The sequence below is a fragment of the Branchiostoma floridae genome, chromosome 9 (genome assembly GCF_000003815.2).
Source record: "Branchiostoma floridae strain S238N-H82 chromosome 9, Bfl_VNyyK, whole genome shotgun sequence".
NCBI classification, from domain to species: Eukaryota; Metazoa; Chordata; class Leptocardii; order Amphioxiformes; family Branchiostomatidae; genus Branchiostoma; species Branchiostoma floridae.
In genome coordinates, this window is record NC_049987.1 from 2,308,151 (window position 1) to 2,325,333 (window position 17,183).

At 37.7% G+C, this 17,183-nt stretch overlaps 2 protein-coding genes across 2 annotated transcripts; one reads left to right on the top strand and one right to left on the bottom strand.

Moving 5' to 3' along the window:
* The first annotated feature begins 2,529 nt into the window (after positions 1-2,529).
* On the top strand, positions 2,530-12,105 carry LOC118422502 (4-coumarate--CoA ligase 1-like). The gene is made up of 12 exons (XM_035830123.1): positions 2,530-2,910; positions 3,529-3,664; positions 4,490-4,697; positions 5,384-5,490; positions 6,068-6,273; positions 6,720-6,897; positions 7,523-7,694; positions 8,035-8,135; positions 8,561-8,705; positions 9,651-9,733; positions 10,491-10,653; positions 11,301-12,105. Exons 1-12 carry the CDS (start codon positions 2,750-2,752, stop codon positions 11,414-11,416), a joined length of 1,776 nt encoding a protein of 591 aa, XP_035686016.1. The 5' UTR covers positions 2,530-2,749; the 3' UTR covers positions 11,417-12,105.
* On the bottom strand, positions 11,685-17,177 carry LOC118422512. The gene is made up of 6 exons (XM_035830136.1): positions 17,159-17,177; positions 16,159-16,250; positions 15,461-15,562; positions 14,365-14,417; positions 13,672-13,792; positions 11,685-13,550 (listed from the first exon to the last, which is right to left on the bottom strand). The coding sequence occupies exons 1-6, from the start codon at positions 17,172-17,174 to the stop codon at positions 13,329-13,331; spliced, it is 606 nt and encodes a 201-aa protein (XP_035686029.1). The 5' UTR covers positions 17,175-17,177; the 3' UTR covers positions 11,685-13,328.
* Between the last annotated feature and the right edge of the window lie 6 nt (positions 17,178-17,183).

Below are 17,183 nucleotides of genomic sequence, written 5' to 3' on the forward strand. Positions count from 1 at the left end.
AAGAAAAGGGAAGAGTCATGTAAATGTTAGATATAGTGATAGCATAGGTGCAGATGTATTGTTTATTCAATTGTGATACTACATCTTTAGTATACCATCATGGGACTTGCTGCATTTAGCCCACATGGGCAAGAACATGCAAATAAAGATCATCAGTTAACATCAAGGTTACACAAAATTTCATAAACTTCAGAGGGGGAGCAGATGATGAAGTCGATGGCCGTGTTAGTTCTAGTTGTAAACAAGGGAAGAGAGGCGCCTGTTGTGTCTAGATTTGATTGAGAAGCAAAGTTACAATTAAAGACATTGGCCTTGGTCTTGTCGTCTGCAATAGTAAATTCACCTTCGACTAAGGGTGGTAACGTTCGATCTATCTTACCCATGAATATTTCTTTAGAGACGGACCACCACTTTTTTGGGGTTCGAGGATGGATTTGCCAGGTCGAGACAAGGCCGAGTCTGTGGTTGTGCTTCGCCTTTCTGATTAACTTTGTACAACTATTGCGGATATGCGGACACACCTCAGAGGCATAGAAACATCAAAAGAACTTTGTATGAATTACATTGCAAGGTTATGTAAAAATATGGGGTTTCGCAACCAAACTAAGTCTTGTCTTATTTAGGTCCTCTCTAATCATCTGAAGGTCATGGCATTATCTGTTATGGGCGATGCGCTCTATATGCTGATGAGGGCGACCAGTATGGAAAGTCTTCTTTATATCATTATTAATACTGCATAAACTACACATGATATGATATTAATGTGGTCGCTATGTTCATGTTGTGACAAAGACATTATGAAGTGAAGGTATTGAAGCCAAAAGGCCAGTAACATTCTGTGCATAGTAAGAAAACAGTTTTTATACATATAGTTGTCAGGCACATGCCAGTAATCACGCAAACACACACAAATACACAACATCTCAACATATACCAATTACATCTCATGCAGGCCTGAGGTCTACGAACTCTTGTTCATTTTGTCCTGATTGATGGAATTCTCCGTCTACCAGACTTAATTCTTAACCTGCCAGCGTTTCAGCCAAGTTCTAGTGACAGGTTGTGATCCTCGACCTCCTTACTGAAACCCACCCAAAAGGCCACCCTCCCCCATTCTAGTTTTGTTTGTTACGACACAGCGGGATGCCGATTTCTTCTGGTAAACTAATACAATCTGGCTCGTATGTTACGTATTACCATGACTTTGTTTGCTCACCATGCCAACGCCCGATCCCCAACGGCTGACTGCCCATATAAGGGCAAGCTCATTAATATTCATAAGCAAGGCACCCCTTATAACCGAATACTGTGGCTGATTTGTCAGGGTTGATATCATAGGCTTTGCCGTGATTGTCAACCCTGAGTGTGAGGGTGTCTGTAGCCTAGTTTGATAGATTGTCTTCTTGGAAGAGTTAGGATGGGAGCTACTGGAAACATCTGATTGGTTTTGGTTTATCATAGGTTTGGTCGTTCTTTGTCTGTAGGGGTGAGGTTGGGGTGGGGGCTGAAATATTAGCCCACCAACCAATCCCGTTGCCCCTTTTCTGACCATTGGGTGTCACAGTAGCCTGTCACAATCACCTGTTGGCTGGCAATTGTAGAGTTAGCCGCTAGGAACACGATTTTAGTCAGCCGAGGATAGGTGGCATAATGGAACTAAACACGTCATCTGAAGAACCTGCGACTGCTTCCACTGTATTTGCAGAAAATGGGCAGAGGTAGCGACTCCCCCGGCCCTACTCTTTCCTGTCTTGCCCTTGGGTGGCATGGTTCGTGACAAATACAATGTGTAGAAATGAGCGCACCCTGAATGTCACCTGTCGTATCCAATCAGATACAAGATAATTATAAGACTTGCGGAAGTCGCAATGTTTTCAATCTATAAAAAAACCGCTGCACAATTCTTACAAATGCATCCAAAAATCTATTCAGTAAAAGACAGACCTCTATTTCTGATACTTGACGCACAATATAAAATATATCGCTAAGTGGCAGTACTGTTGAGTCACTATGGGGTAACTATTGGGGAATATTGCGTTATTTGTTTCTTTTGAAAAAAAAAACAACAAAAAAACAACAACAACAAAAACGTCCCGCTTGCAACCGTTACCTCTAGATTCTTTTGCGTCACCTCTAGCTATATGTTCCGCTGGGATACATCATTCTGCGTTATCGAACAGATGCAAACAAATAAGGTCAAAGTAGCACTAAAGTGCAAGCCGGTCATTTAAATTCCACATACTAATAAACTTAACATAATTGAGAAATAAGTGAGAAAATTGGATTAAATAGTTGGCTTTTCTATGAGATTAAGGCTATGCTTGAGAAATCATATTGTACTGCGCTGGAATGGACTAATGACCTTAGGTAAGGTCAAGGACAATTTGACAATCCGAACCAGGACTCTGCTTTGACAACGCCAGGTTATTTATATTACATACATATGCTTCAACCGGCTCTTATTAACACCAAGATAAAAATAAGTACGGAGAAAATACAACAAATTTAGCCCAAAGCCTTGATAAGTTTGTCCAAGCGTTTAGCCGTGGTTCTATTTTGACCCGGAAGTGAAATATGAGTGACCCTATTACGGACAACCAGATCAGTTGTTTGGTTGACCTGCCGTCTTTTGTTTCCTGAGTACACAAGCTTCTACATCGGGGTGCCTACATCAAGCGGACACTAGATACAGATAGTAGCAGCTGTTAAAATACTTCCCTACCAGTTGTATCCGATTAGTGCCCCAATAATGCACCCTTTACTCTTGAGACACTGGAGGCCCGCTACATTTTATGTTCGCCGTCTTCAAGTCAGCGCCTTTTGTACAAGTACTGGTAGCTCAAGGCCATCTGTTTCTTGTTTAGAAAAGTTCCTGCATGCTTCTGAGGTCAGACATGTGGCTACCACAAGGTACGTCTTCTTTTCTGTTTGCTGGTAACCTCCGTGTACGAGCTAAAATCTGGTGTATGCGAGGAGGGATGTTTGTGGTCATGCTATTTCTCGGGCTTATTTGCATATAAAAACCTCGACTTGTGTTTACTTAGAGGGCACACCTTACGAAAATACGACGAAACCATGATGATAGAGGTAGAAGGTAGATAGCAAACTAAACTGACCGTACCAGATTAACATGGTATTAAGAAGCACTACAAAACATTGATTGAACTCCATGGGGGAATATCATATTTCATTGTAGCAAAGCCCGGCCTTCACCCTTTTATTCACGGTTCGCTGAGCAAACATAGCGGTGGATAGACTAACAAAAGGCTCCGCACTGAATAACATGTTCACAACCACCATTTTGAAAATTCCGGGCTTGAGGTCAAATTGACTAAAGATGGTCATTTTAAAATGCAAACTAAAGGTAAACGGATTTATACGTGTCCTTTAAGTACTTAAAAACATAACGTTAGTTTGTTAATGTATATTCATCATGTTTATTAAATGTGTTTATTCATGGACTTACTTGACTTTACTTATGTCGGGTGTCGATCCTCTACTACCACCCGAACCACAATTCATTATTAGGTCCCGAAGTTTTTCGAGTGTTAAAAATCCCGGCATACTGAAGAGCAGGTTTCCAGATGGCAACATTCCTGGGAACGAGACCTTGACCCAGTACGTCACACAACACTTTGATGACTATGGGAACGATGTCGCAATCGTAAGTTTTTTAACGGCACATATCAGTTATATTCAGTATGTTTTTTTTTTTTTTTTTTGTCTAGACTTAGTATAGCTTAGCATTAATGCTTTCGGGGTGGGGTCAATGATATATATCAATTAATGTCACCTTGCCCATATCCGTATGTCTTACACATACACGGTTTGATTAGATAGAGTGTAAGGAATCACAACACTTTCACTTAACACACACACACACACACACACACACACACAAATATATATTTTACTCCATAACACATATATACAAGGAAATCAGAACAGGGCTTGAAACTAAATGCATATTTTTTTCCCCGCTTTGTTAATGATCACCACTATAACGGAAGAACGACTATTTACAAAATCTATTCCTGGAACTACCTAAATGGACAGGCTTGTTCTGAGGGGAAATGCCTCAAAATCCTACACAAGTTTGCAGCGACTTTCAGCAAGGAACTGATAAAACTTGGAAATATTGTTCTCAAGTTTTAAAAGTTTATCGTGCGTATATCGCCTTATCTGACAGTAACATCACATGTACTAAATCATATCGCGTATGGATACTGCCACAAACCCACGGTATCCCTGTGCCGTATGATTGTGGGAAGTTTGCAACAATTGAAATAACACTATGTGGTTCTTCAAGTATTTTGGTTGTAACCAGCATACCTGCCACTCAGCGTAACACAACAAACCTAGGTCTTGGATTGTACAAAGGATTACACTATGGGGCGATAGATAAAACAGCTTGGCACCTGGTAAAACAAATAGACAGCTGAGTTGCACAAACAGAATGCTTAATCATTGCCTTGCTTTTTTTTTTCAGATAAACGGTGTTACCGGGGAGAGTTACACTTATCTGCAGCTGAAAGACTTGATTAGACGCTTCGGCAGCGCCCTCACGCGATTGGGATTCAAACAGCATGACGTGTTGGCTGTCTTCAGTCCGAACGTGCCAGAATACGCCATAGCGTTCTTCGGGGCTACGTCAGTGGGTGGCGTGGTAACCACTGCAAACCCAACGTACACAGCAGGTTTGTATATTTTACAGATTTGCGATAGCAAAACCTTTATTGTTTTTGTGGCGTCCATGTCGTCTAAGGGAATGTTGCATGATGGAAAGAGGTGTCGTCATTTTTTACGTGTTAATGATGACGTGGGATGGTTTTTGCTTGTTATTGCTGACTTGTACATTAGATTGGATTTTATTGATGATATTTGTCCGTTCTAAGTCATAGTGGATAAAATCACTTAATTCGGTCATCACTCTCTAATCCAGTCATTTACTCAGGAAATCAACAATATATTCATGTTTGCATTAATGCATTCATCTAGCAACTCTTTCATTCAATAATTTTTTTATTCATCGATCAATCTGTTCACTTGCTTATTCACGTAACCACGAAGGCATTTACTAAACTCATTTACTCACTCATTCAGTCACTATGATAATATTTGTCAGTCACTATGATAATATTTGTCAGTCACTATGATAATATTTGTCAGTCACTATGATAATATTTGCACTCATGCATGTATCCACTTACTTACTCACTTATTTACGCTCTCTGGTTTCCAATTGAGCGGCAAAAGAAAAAAAAAACTAATATACAAGTATACTCTTGTGGTATCCGGTAAAGTTGAATTTAATGACAAAAAGAAAACCATTCAGATTGTTCTCTACATTTTATTCAATCATTATTTTCTGACATTCTCGTAGATGAGCTGGCACACCAGTTGAGACATTCCAATGCTCATTACGTCATCACAGTACCGGAAGTGGCGGAAACTGTGAAAGCAGCCAAATACAAATGTCCAAACGTAAAAGTGAGTATTGACTACAAGCACCTATGTAAATGTTCTTGCCGTTTCTTGTCACAACTATCAAATAGAATGTTAAATCTAAAAGTGAATGGGGAAAAAAGTTTCTCTATATGTATATGGACCTGTAAAATTTGCCGTACGCTAGAGTTGCGCAAATTGAGAGAATAAGAACCCGTGCAGCAAAAGTTGTTGTCGGTAAGACCCCCCTTCTACTAGGCGGCGATCAATCTGCGCTCACACTGCGACCTAAACAGGATATGTGTAACTTTTTTTTATACTGTTTTTTTTATAGGGCATGTAAAAGTGTGACAGGCCTTAAAACAAAACACACAAAGTGTAAAAGAAAATTAGGTCGCAGAGAGAGCGCGGCAAGAGCGCCGTCCGAGTGGAAAGGGGTATGGCATATTCAAGCTGTAGCTAAACATAACCAGGAGATTCTGATTTTTGGTGACAGTTAAAGGAACTGTAGCAAAAAAAAAATATCAAAGACCTCCAAAAATTACTGTCAAGAAAACTAAGTAAAACTGACAAACAGGATATCCTGCAGACAAAAAATAATTTGTTTGCTTTTTTGACTTAGGAAATCTTCGTCATCGGAAGTGACGTACCAGAATGCCGATCTTTCTCCGAACTTCTTGAAGATGACGGCTTGGCCTTTCCTGCAGACGTGCCCGTGAACGTGACGGAGGACGTGGCGGTACTGCCGTACTCCAGCGGTACCACGGGGTTGCCGAAAGGAGTGGTTTTGACCAACAACAACATCGTCGCCAATCTCAGACAAATCATGTAAGTTCTCAAAGCCACTATGTGATAAATATCCCTAATAATAAGCGTATTTACTCTCCTATAGCCTAAGAATGTTATATTTTCGGATAAATAAATAAAAAACTACCCACCCTGAATCTTGATTTTACATTGTTAAACTTGCATTGTTCAAGCACAATCGCCAACACCATCCCACCCGACCCCATTTTGTACGAACGTCATTGTGAATATAATGCATCTTTTAAAGAGAGTGCTCATTTAGGTCAGTATCACTGTATCTTTTCCTAGAATATAATAAAAAAAATTGATCAAGCAAACTTATCCGACGTCACAGGTATTTTTTCCTAGAAATTTTCAACTTGACTGTCCCAAAACTAGTTTTTTTCCCCTTTTTTTAGGACTATAGCCATAAAGTAAACCTGACCTTTGTTAAACCAAAGCAAATCGTTGGCAATACTTTATTACAGACACAAGGGGATGCTAGAATTTAACCGCCATGAGGACAGCCTGATCGCACAGTTGCCGTTCTTCCACATCTACGGGATGGTAGCCGTGCTGTCCTGCTGTCTCCGGCAGGGAGTCAAAATCGTCACCATCCCACGGTTTGAGCCCGAGCTGTACCTGCGCGTCATTCAAGACTACAAGGTTATTTCGTATTTGATATTACAGAAACTGAGACGACGTTTCTTTTGAAAATGACACAAAATAAATGGAAGTATGCATTCTATACCGGCTGTACCATAATACTCATTATGGTGACCTGAATTTAACCCTCGTAATTTCCCTTATACCCAAAAACATCGTCAAATTATATGAATAATACAATGTTATGAAAGTCAAAAGAATATCTTTAACACCTTGATATTTAAAAATGTTCTTATCTTAGTGATTACATATGATGCAAACCCCTTTTGTTTTGTCAAATTGTGTAAGACTTTAATGATAAGGAAAAACAATAATCATTGTGGTTAATCAAGAGAATCTTGGCACCACCGTGTTTAAACCGAAAGTAGTTAATTATGAACTTTGCAATTATTTTCATTTCTTAATTCTAAATTATTGCCATTATATGTTAAGAAAAGTCGATTTTTGTAGTTCTAGATCAAGTTGTTCGGCAGCTAAACGACAATAACTATTGCACAGGTACTTTGTGACCCCCTATGGTCGGGATTCAGTCATACAATTTTTCTGTACCCTCCAGGTACCAACGGAGATAAACTTACCTGATTACTTGAATGTCTCTAACAAGCTGCTTCTATGCTGAACACAGGTAAACCGGGTGATGATGGTTCCTCCTATAGCTCTGTTCCTGTCCAAACACCCGCTAGTGGACCAGTACGACCTGTCTCATGTGAAGGATCTGATGTGCGCTGCAGCACCGATGGGTATAAACCTCACCATGGCTCTGCGGGATAGACTGAATCCTCAATCTCTAAGACAAGGTATCACAAAACAATGTGTATTTCATAAGAATAGCCTCTCATCATGAACAGTACACCCGAATAAGCATTGTTCTACCTAGACATACAGGTAAGTATGGAATGTAACGGCTGGATTGAAAGCACTATGTCTAAAAAAGTGGTGTGCCAAAGAAATTTCATTTTCAAGTGCTCATTAGACAGGACGAAAAAAACAAAAACATTTCTGCATTGTTCAAATGAGTCTCCCTGATGCATACATACGTTTCCCCACATAATAACAATTTTCGCCTCTGCTTCCAACAAAGACGTCATATATTGTTTTTGCTAAAGAGGTTTTCTTTCTTTGTTTCCCTCCTAAAAGGTTACGGACTAACCGAGACTAGCCCTGTCACACACCTCTGTATGGAAGACGAGTTCGCACCTGGAGCAGTCGGTGTCATCATACCAAACACGGAGATTAAGGTAAAGTACTTAGATTACGTATAATCATGATCAAAGATACAATTGTATTTAATATTGTCATAATTCATCATACAGATGTATTAACCTAGGAAACAGATAGTACGTTCACTGAGGTTAAGGACTGAAGGGGCAAGCATCCGTAACAGTATAACTTTGCGTAGAAGCAGAACTCCGCGAACCAATGACCTCAACTGTTACTTTATATTAAATAGCAGAAAATGAGTACTTTGGTAAAAAGACAGACGTCGCTGACAAAAGTTGCTGTGGTCGAGGAATGGTATTTTACCTCACACCAGCACAACACCTCCTCAACTTTAAAAAACAAATTTCGGCGTGATTCTGTAAATAATACTATACATAACACTGCACCAATGCTTAAAATACCATTTTGGATTGTAAGATGGTTAATTTTGACCGTTTCACAGGTGATCCATACCGAGACTGGGGTGGCTCTCGGTGAGGGAGAGGACGGGGAAATCTGTGTCCGCGGACCGCAGGTCATGAAAGGCTACTTAAACAACCCTGAAGCAACAGCGGGGTGTATCGATGCTGAAGGCTGGTTCCACACAGGTCAGTTAAACTAAAGGTCTCTTGAAAGTTTAGAAAATTATAACAGTTGAAAAAGCGTAATATTTTCAGTTTCCTTTTTTTACATTTATTAGTCGTACAGAATTATAGTGGTCTTGGTTGTTTGTCGTCAAACTTTTCCCATGAAAATAAGACACATTTACAACAACGACAGGGGTTCTAGTCAAGAAAATGAAACCAAAACTACAGCAGATGTTTTCCGACGACAAAGGAAGCTTTGCAGACTATTCATTATGTTAAGAATTACTCGTAAAGATAATTGTGACTATTCAAAGATAGAATAGAAAGTATCTACTCTATGTATTTTTGTAGCCTTTATGTATTTTTGGGCAGCAGCGTACTTGAAATAGTTTTCGTGTAGGAAATGGAACTTCATCATCATACAACACAGATCTACCATCACAAGACTAAGAATCAATTGCCACAAATTACGAATCGAATCAGGAAGACATAACCACACTCGTCTAGATCAAAGAATATGCCAATTTTGTAGTTTAGGGAAAGTAGAAGCTTAAGATGAAGTACATTTTACTATGGATTGTCCTTTGTATGATAGCGATAGGAACATTTTATTTGACTATGTGTTAAGTAAATATCCCCACTTTAGATACTTTAATAGTAAAGAGAAATTTATATTCCTGACAGCTTTTGACAAACCAACTCTAACCAACCATACAGCTAGCTACATTTATACAATTACCAAGAAGCGAGAGGAAGTCGAATGTCCTAGAATAGATTAGACGCACATCTACATATATAGATGTGTATGATTGTTTCCATTGTTACATATATGTGATTCCTACCGTGTGACCTGTACTTAGCCCAGTGGGGCAAAAATGTGCAATAGAGGTCTTCATTCATTCATATAAATATGAAATTTAATTACCTTTTACATATTACATACTGTAAGAATTTCTTTTCCTTCAGGTGATATTGGACATTACGATGACAAGGGGTACTTCTACATCGTTGATCGACTAAAGGAGCTTATCAAGTATAAAGGGCTACAGGTATTGTTTTTCATTTATCTGTTTCTGATACATGGTAAAGCAAATGTAATTACTATTTTAACAGACTCTAGAACGGCTGTCAGAGAAACATTAGAATATTGTAACTATATAGCTGATAAAGTTACAAATGTGTAGATAGTCTCTTGTTTTCTGTACTTAACATTACTTCATGATCCAACCAAAAGCACTAATTTCAAATAATAGAACTAACCAAATGTGTGACTGCTTTATAATGAGTAGACAGTCCCATTTATGTTTCATCGTAGATTTATATTATCAAAATCATACATAGCGTAAACACACGCTATGAAGGTAATGCTGAAATATAAACATCATCATAACTTTGTACATAAAGGCATTATCATGCATTCAGCTATTTGATTTCCAGTAAATCGTAGCTCAAGCATTTTCAACAGTCCAAAAATCGTCTGCCGATTTATAAAATGTGCATTGCCATATAAATCTATAATATTTTTAATTTAATATTTTACATCTATGTACACTTGAGCTACGTTATCTATGTACATTTGAGCTACGTTACATCAACATGCAAATACCGAGGGCAGAAATTGTCGGTATCATAACAGAAAGCATCACAGAATCGCCAACCCTTATCTTTCTGACTTATCGTCTTGAATCCAGTACTAGCCAGTCTAGATTCTTCCGACTAGCCAGCAATACATCGTCATGTAGACACTGCATGAGGCCTTGCGATATAACAACAGTGTTGTTATTGAAGACCATTGTTCCATTACAGGTCGCACCTGCAGATCTAGAGGCTGTTCTGCTTGGCCATCCCGGGGTGCAGGACGTGGCCGTTATCGGGCTGCCCGATGACGAGGCCGGGGAGGTGCCCAAAGCGTTTATCGTCAAAAAGACAGATGATGTCACGGAGCAAGAGATCGTAGACTATGTCGCAGGTACTGTTAGGGTCATGTCGAATATGTCCAAACGACAAGTTTAATATAAGATGGAAGTTTATCTGCTTTGATAGAAGTCATTATTGAATTAGTTCAACTGTAATAACCAACACAAAAATGGACTCACCCAAATTTTCGACTTAACAGCACCAGTCTGGCAAGGAATGAAGTTAATGTTATACATAAGATTTTTACAATCCTCTCTGATCAGTGACGGTGGGGGCCATAGACTTCCCACAACGTAAGACCCACTGCTTACTGAGTCACGTGTTCTACCTGCATAACATTGGATTGTTATTTCATTGTCAAATATTGGTGCTGTTTAGTCAAAAATTAGTCCAATTTTTGTGTTGGACATTACAGTTATAATAGTTCAAGCTTGATACATATTATATTTTGAATCAGCCTAAAAATAAAACAGAAACATATCATTGCTGGTATAGTTATATAAAACCTTGCCAAGATTGCGATTTTACAAAGTAACGTTTGCTGTTGTTGTATAGTTAACGTTATAGCAGTTATCGAAAATATATGGTTTCTTTTTGCAGGAAATATGTACCTATTACTAAACCCATTCCTCTTGAAAATCCCAGACCCCCTCCCCCTCTAGTGTTTCAATATGACATATTATCCTGTTATTTTTTCAGGCAAAGTGGCACCATTCAAGAAGTTACGTGGCGGAGTCGAGTTCGTGAAAGAAATTCCAAAATCTGCCAGTGGGAAAATCTTGCGGAGGACACTCAGGGACAAGTCTAGAATCTAATTGACTTTCTTTTTTAACTGGCCCTATGCGTTTATATCGAAATGCATAAGATAGGAGCTAGTCTTGTGACTTGTTGGCTTTACTGTTAAGGTTGTGTATGTTGGAAGCCGACGACAATTAAAATTGATAATGTGACGTGGTTACAGTATGGTTACAACACAGTAAAATACATTTTGTTCTATATAACAAAGAGCATTGCAAAAATATCTGCATTTTAGATTCAATTTTCAAGGCGACTAAAGGAAAACAACAGAAATTACACAAGGTCTACCTCCAGACTCCAATTTTTAAAACACCGCTGAAATGCGTTTTCAATGAATCATGTATGCTATGATTAAGAAAAAATGATTGTCAACATATGTGAAATGATGTTCAAAATATTGAAATGAATGTCTTCACGGGTCACGCAAAGACATTGCATACAAGTTACATCTAATGGAAAGCGTTACTTATCTGGTAGATAAAGTGATGGTTCTATATACTTTCAGTAAATCAATATAAATGCACTCTAAATATATTACAATGCGTATCAAACTACAATCTATGCTGTAAACACATGACCCATAGTGATATTGATATAGTTCTTTGTTTCAAGCTTGTTGAGGTGGGCGAACGTCCTTTTGGATTTGATTTTTCTTACACATTGTTAACCATGAAGCGGCATTCAGAATCGATTTAGTTTTATGAACCATTAGAGATATGCACCAAAGGATGTAACAGAGAATAAAAATGGAATATATAAAGTGTCTCCTGGACCTATATCTGTGGCACACATGGGCAAATCAGCAACATAACAACTGTCATGTGGACGCATGTAGTTAAATTGGTGATTTCGGGCTGTTAGTTTGCAACAGGTTGGGCCTCTGTAAGGACCCCACTTACGTATGTTTATACGTATTTTTTTCAACCTGTATTTTTCATTGTATTCAATGCATGATTCCATTACATTCAAAGACGATGTTAAAAATCAACGCCTTTGTGTAGCATCATGTAGTATGTAACAAAAAAAAAACGTAGAAGAACTTTGTTACAACAAGTTTAGGAAATATCACATAGTAAGAGTTATTTTTACATGTTCTATTCATGCAACTTTCTTAGTAATAAAAAAATTTCTGTGTACAATTATGATAAAATGTAGAATCTTAATTATGCATATTCAAACCTCTTGTCATATTTAGCATTGATACTGGTGAGCTTGTGTTTTGAAACAGCACATACGATGGGAAAAATACTTAGAAGTAGATCTATGGTCGGCAACAGACAAATTTAGAAATAGTGACCGCTCTCTTGAAATTGAGAAAGGGCGGTACGGGTTGGTAGCAGTGTGTGACAGAATGTGATTGAAATGCAGTACTAAAAATAATAACATATTGACTAATACCGATTACATAGTAACCCCGAATAAAACATCTAAATATATCGAATTTTCATATATATTGTACCCTTTTGTCTTCCAAACCGTATAGAACTGCACAAAAAATTAAAACCCTGTCAAATACCCATGATATCTAAGCCATGTACATGGCAAGCCATGACGATCATAAATACTCATAACAGATTACATTATTAACTTCAAAATAAACGTTAAAATATCCAACAATTAATCAACTCAGCACGAATGAATAGAGATTCAATTCTAGGCCGTTCTATGTGTTACCATTTTTTGCCTTCTGATCACTCTAATACTCTTAAAGTCTGCCATGATGAGATCGTTGATGACCAGCCTATTCTGTGGTGTATATGGTGTTGTAACGCATGGAAATTTGCTATAACCACACCATTATTCGGTTGTTATAGCAAATGACCATGTGTTACTACATTATGTACATCTCGGGGCGGGTCATCAACCATTTATTATTTAATGTCTTAGAGAACTAATATTCAAAGACGCATACAGCGAGTAGCTTCCCTATCAGTTGTTTATAGTGCTGTAGTCTGGAACTTGCCTCTCTCCAGCCTGGTCTGTTGCGGTGATGAGGTTGTCTCTGTCTCCTGTGCCCTTCTTGTGACAACAGCGGCAGACGGGTATGTCCTCCTGTTTAGCGACAAGTGAAGACCAACAGCCGGACATGCGTGCTCGGCACCGCACAAACAGGAGGTTCAGTACCAGTAGAACCAACCCGACGGCAAACCACTGGAAAAAAAAAGGATGCAAAATGGTTGGTTTTTAATGATTTTATTTTCCCGTCTCTCTTGTCCTTTTACATGGAATCTGCACATGTGCTTGACGGTGATAATATTGCTATAAATTTTACCTCCAGAAAGGCGGTCATCAATGACTGGTTCCCCAGCTGGTACCACGGCACATCGGCGGACTGGATGGTGTGGACCACCCACCACACCAGCAGCGCCAGACCGTTCAGTAGAAGGACGTACCTGCAAATATTACAAGTAAGCAATGATAATGCATTTAAGAAGTAAGGTAGTACATGTCGAAGTAAGGTAGTACATGTCTTGTGCTGCCGGCACTTGGGATTTGATGCTCATAATAACCCCGTATGAAGCAGCTAATTTTACCATCTGCATCAACTTCGTCTTGAATTCTCTTACATCTGTTTCCAATTGCACTATCTGAATTTATATTTAGCTTATTTGCAAAGTCAAATTCATAGTTAGCTAATGAAAGATAGTAGTACTACTTATAACGTCTGACCATTTCCAATATCATATCCGGTCGCTTGCCGCAAAATTGCTTCTTGGTGTATGGATGCCTAACCTTATTTATCATCGGTCTGTTAATTTTATGTATTAGCTAATTAGATACAATACATACAAAAATTATATACATATCTAATTGTAGTAAGTCTATAAAACTGTGTCCCCTATGTGTTACTTACAACACAAATGACCGGTGAAAATAAACTAAGGAAATTCAGTCAAAAGGTTAGAGTACAGAAACAACTTATTTCTTAACAAAGCATAAGAACAAGTAAATATTTACTACTCACTTTGTCAGATAGTCGAAAGCCCCTTGTAATTTCCAGTCACTCCCATCTTCACCCTTTAAATTTGAAAAACAAAACAAGTCATGTTTGCGAATTAGATTAATTAAAGGCGAATTCCTTGTCCTTGTTCTTTGAATACTGAAATCGTACTGTACTTATACTACAAATGAAGCAGATACATATACGGTTAAATCAATAAAAGACGGAAAACAGCACGAACATCAAGTTCAAACTGCTAAGAAGACGTTTGGATACCCTTCATTAACTCACAATGGTGAAATAATTAGTTGATTTTAGATATGATTCCCTAATCTTTGTTATCTTAATTCCGGTAATGCTCAAATACGTCATTTCCTTACTAGAGTCCATTCCAAGACACCATGAGGGTTTTTAGGCGATATTTATAATTAGTCTGAATTATTTTGAATAAAAGAATATCTGAGCCACAATAATTAAATTATTTTAAAAAAATTGACGGAGAAAGTACTCATATATTTGAATTCCTTTGAATATTTTAGAAACATTTTGAAAGTAACTGTACAAAAATATCTTTATTTAGAATAATTGTGAAACCTCTGTGTGGTTATTTGATGTTTACAAATATTTACAAAAAATGGTAAACCTCGCCAAATGGTTAAATTAGTTAATTGCCCCCATAAAATTAAGCCCCATTGTTGTATCTGTATATTTTTAGATTTCACTGCTGGGCTCTGGTGGATCCTTCGTGGTGGGCCATTGTTGCATGGCACCCAACCATACTTTGCAAGGATGTGTGAATTGCTATCTTCCCAGCCCACTGAACCATTTACAAAAAATGGTAGAAAATAGTAGAAAATGGTAAATAATGGTAGAATGCTGTTATCATTATTTAGAAACCATTAGAAGTATCCAATTCCACACGATGAATATTTCCAAAGTTTTACAGGACCAGGGAAATATTTATAAAGTTGAAACAGTGTTACAAATATTTCTGAAGTATCAAATGTCCTAGACATATAATTACAAAACTTTAAAATCACTTCTAAACAATGGCCACAAACATCCGCATGGTGTCTTGGAATGGACTCTAGTTCAGTACTAGGTAGACAAAGGGTTGTACCTCATTGAGCATATTTAAACGGAAGTTTTTCGCTCCATATTTCCAGAGTAGAAAGATCATGGAGAGTCCGGAGAAGATCAGTCCAGCGCTCCACACAAAGTCCTGAAGTAAAAATAGATGATTGTGGATTCGATTTTTTTTTCTTCACAGATCAATAACTAAAAATATTAACACGTAAATGTTGAATGTATTCTGAAAGATTAAAATATCTTTATCTACACGTCAAAGAAAAAAAATTAACGTTGTAAGATTTCCTAATGCAGAAACATGTACAGTATTGGACGATTGGAGTTGAAATATATGTATTACTATATCCAGCGATTCTAAAAACCGAATCTATTTCAATAGAAGTATTGTCAATGCAGTTAACATTATACATGCTAAATTCTATCAAACATTACGTTACATGCAATATGCTGCTGCATAAACGTACAGTGTTATGTTTTTGCAAGGATCTAAACAAATATTGACTTTCATACTTCGTAGATATATAAAGAGGACATGACAAAATCGTTTTGGTATGTTGAATTTAAGTATCAGATTTTAAATTACATAAACAGTTTGTAATCATTTTATCATATGTTGTATGTCTCAATACTGTCACTGCAATGATAGTTCGTTTGAGTCTGTTTGCTTGTGGCTACGAAGAGTTTTGTTGCCTCCATACTAAATGAAATTGATTCAACCGAACTCCTTACCTGATTTACTAGCACGTGTATGTTAACAGCACTGGGAACGCCCAAGAGAAAAGTCAATGTGGCAATGACCACTACTGCAAGGCTTCTTTTCACTGTAAAAAAAAAAATTCGTTAGATAAGCCACACAGCTTTACACTATTCATTTTAATAGTAAATTTTAACCCATAAGTCTACAGCAAAAACTCTGTACTTTGAAGTTATTTTGAAGAAGATCTAATATTCGTATCAACGTCTCTGCATTTTATTGGGTTGCATTGCAAAACATATAATATTTCTATACTCTACATCACCATTTCAAAGCGTTTTTTTTTTAAATATTTCCCCCGGTAACAATGGCAAAGAGATAAGTCCAATAAGTACAACTTAGGTGAAGTATGACAAATGTAGGTGCAATTCAACAAAACAAACGTAGGTGCTAAATAACAGATTTAGGTGCAATACACCTTTCTCACGCGGCGGCCATGATAGATCTCAAACGAGTTCAATGTGGCAAACAAAAGGCTGTCCATCATAATTAGCAGTTCGACCAATGGTAGCCTGCCAATTATGAAATCAACCAATAAGTGAATGGCTGCAAATTCGTTAAAAATTTGCATTATTATGTTGTTATTTTGCATCTCTTAAGGGACTATTGGGTCAGTCTGCACTACTCTAATTTGCTACATCTTTCGGTGCATAATACTTCTTGTAATATTTATTATTCTATCTTATATCATGAAAATTTGTGTGGTTTGGGGGAAAACTAAATGGGACCTGATTTTAGAAATAAGTTTTGTCTGTTTGCCTCATTGACCTCTTCTTCGATCTATCATGGCCGCCGCGTGGGAAAGGTGTATAGAGCAAATTTTGGTGAAATATATAACAATACTGGTGCAAAACGACAGTTGTAATAATCAAGAACGGTAAGTGCAATGCATAATGCATTACGAAATGACTTGTAATATAATAAAGTCAGCTACATTAGGAGCAGTTACAACTGACGACACTGAAAAGCACGAACCTCCCCAGTCGACCATGGCCTGTAC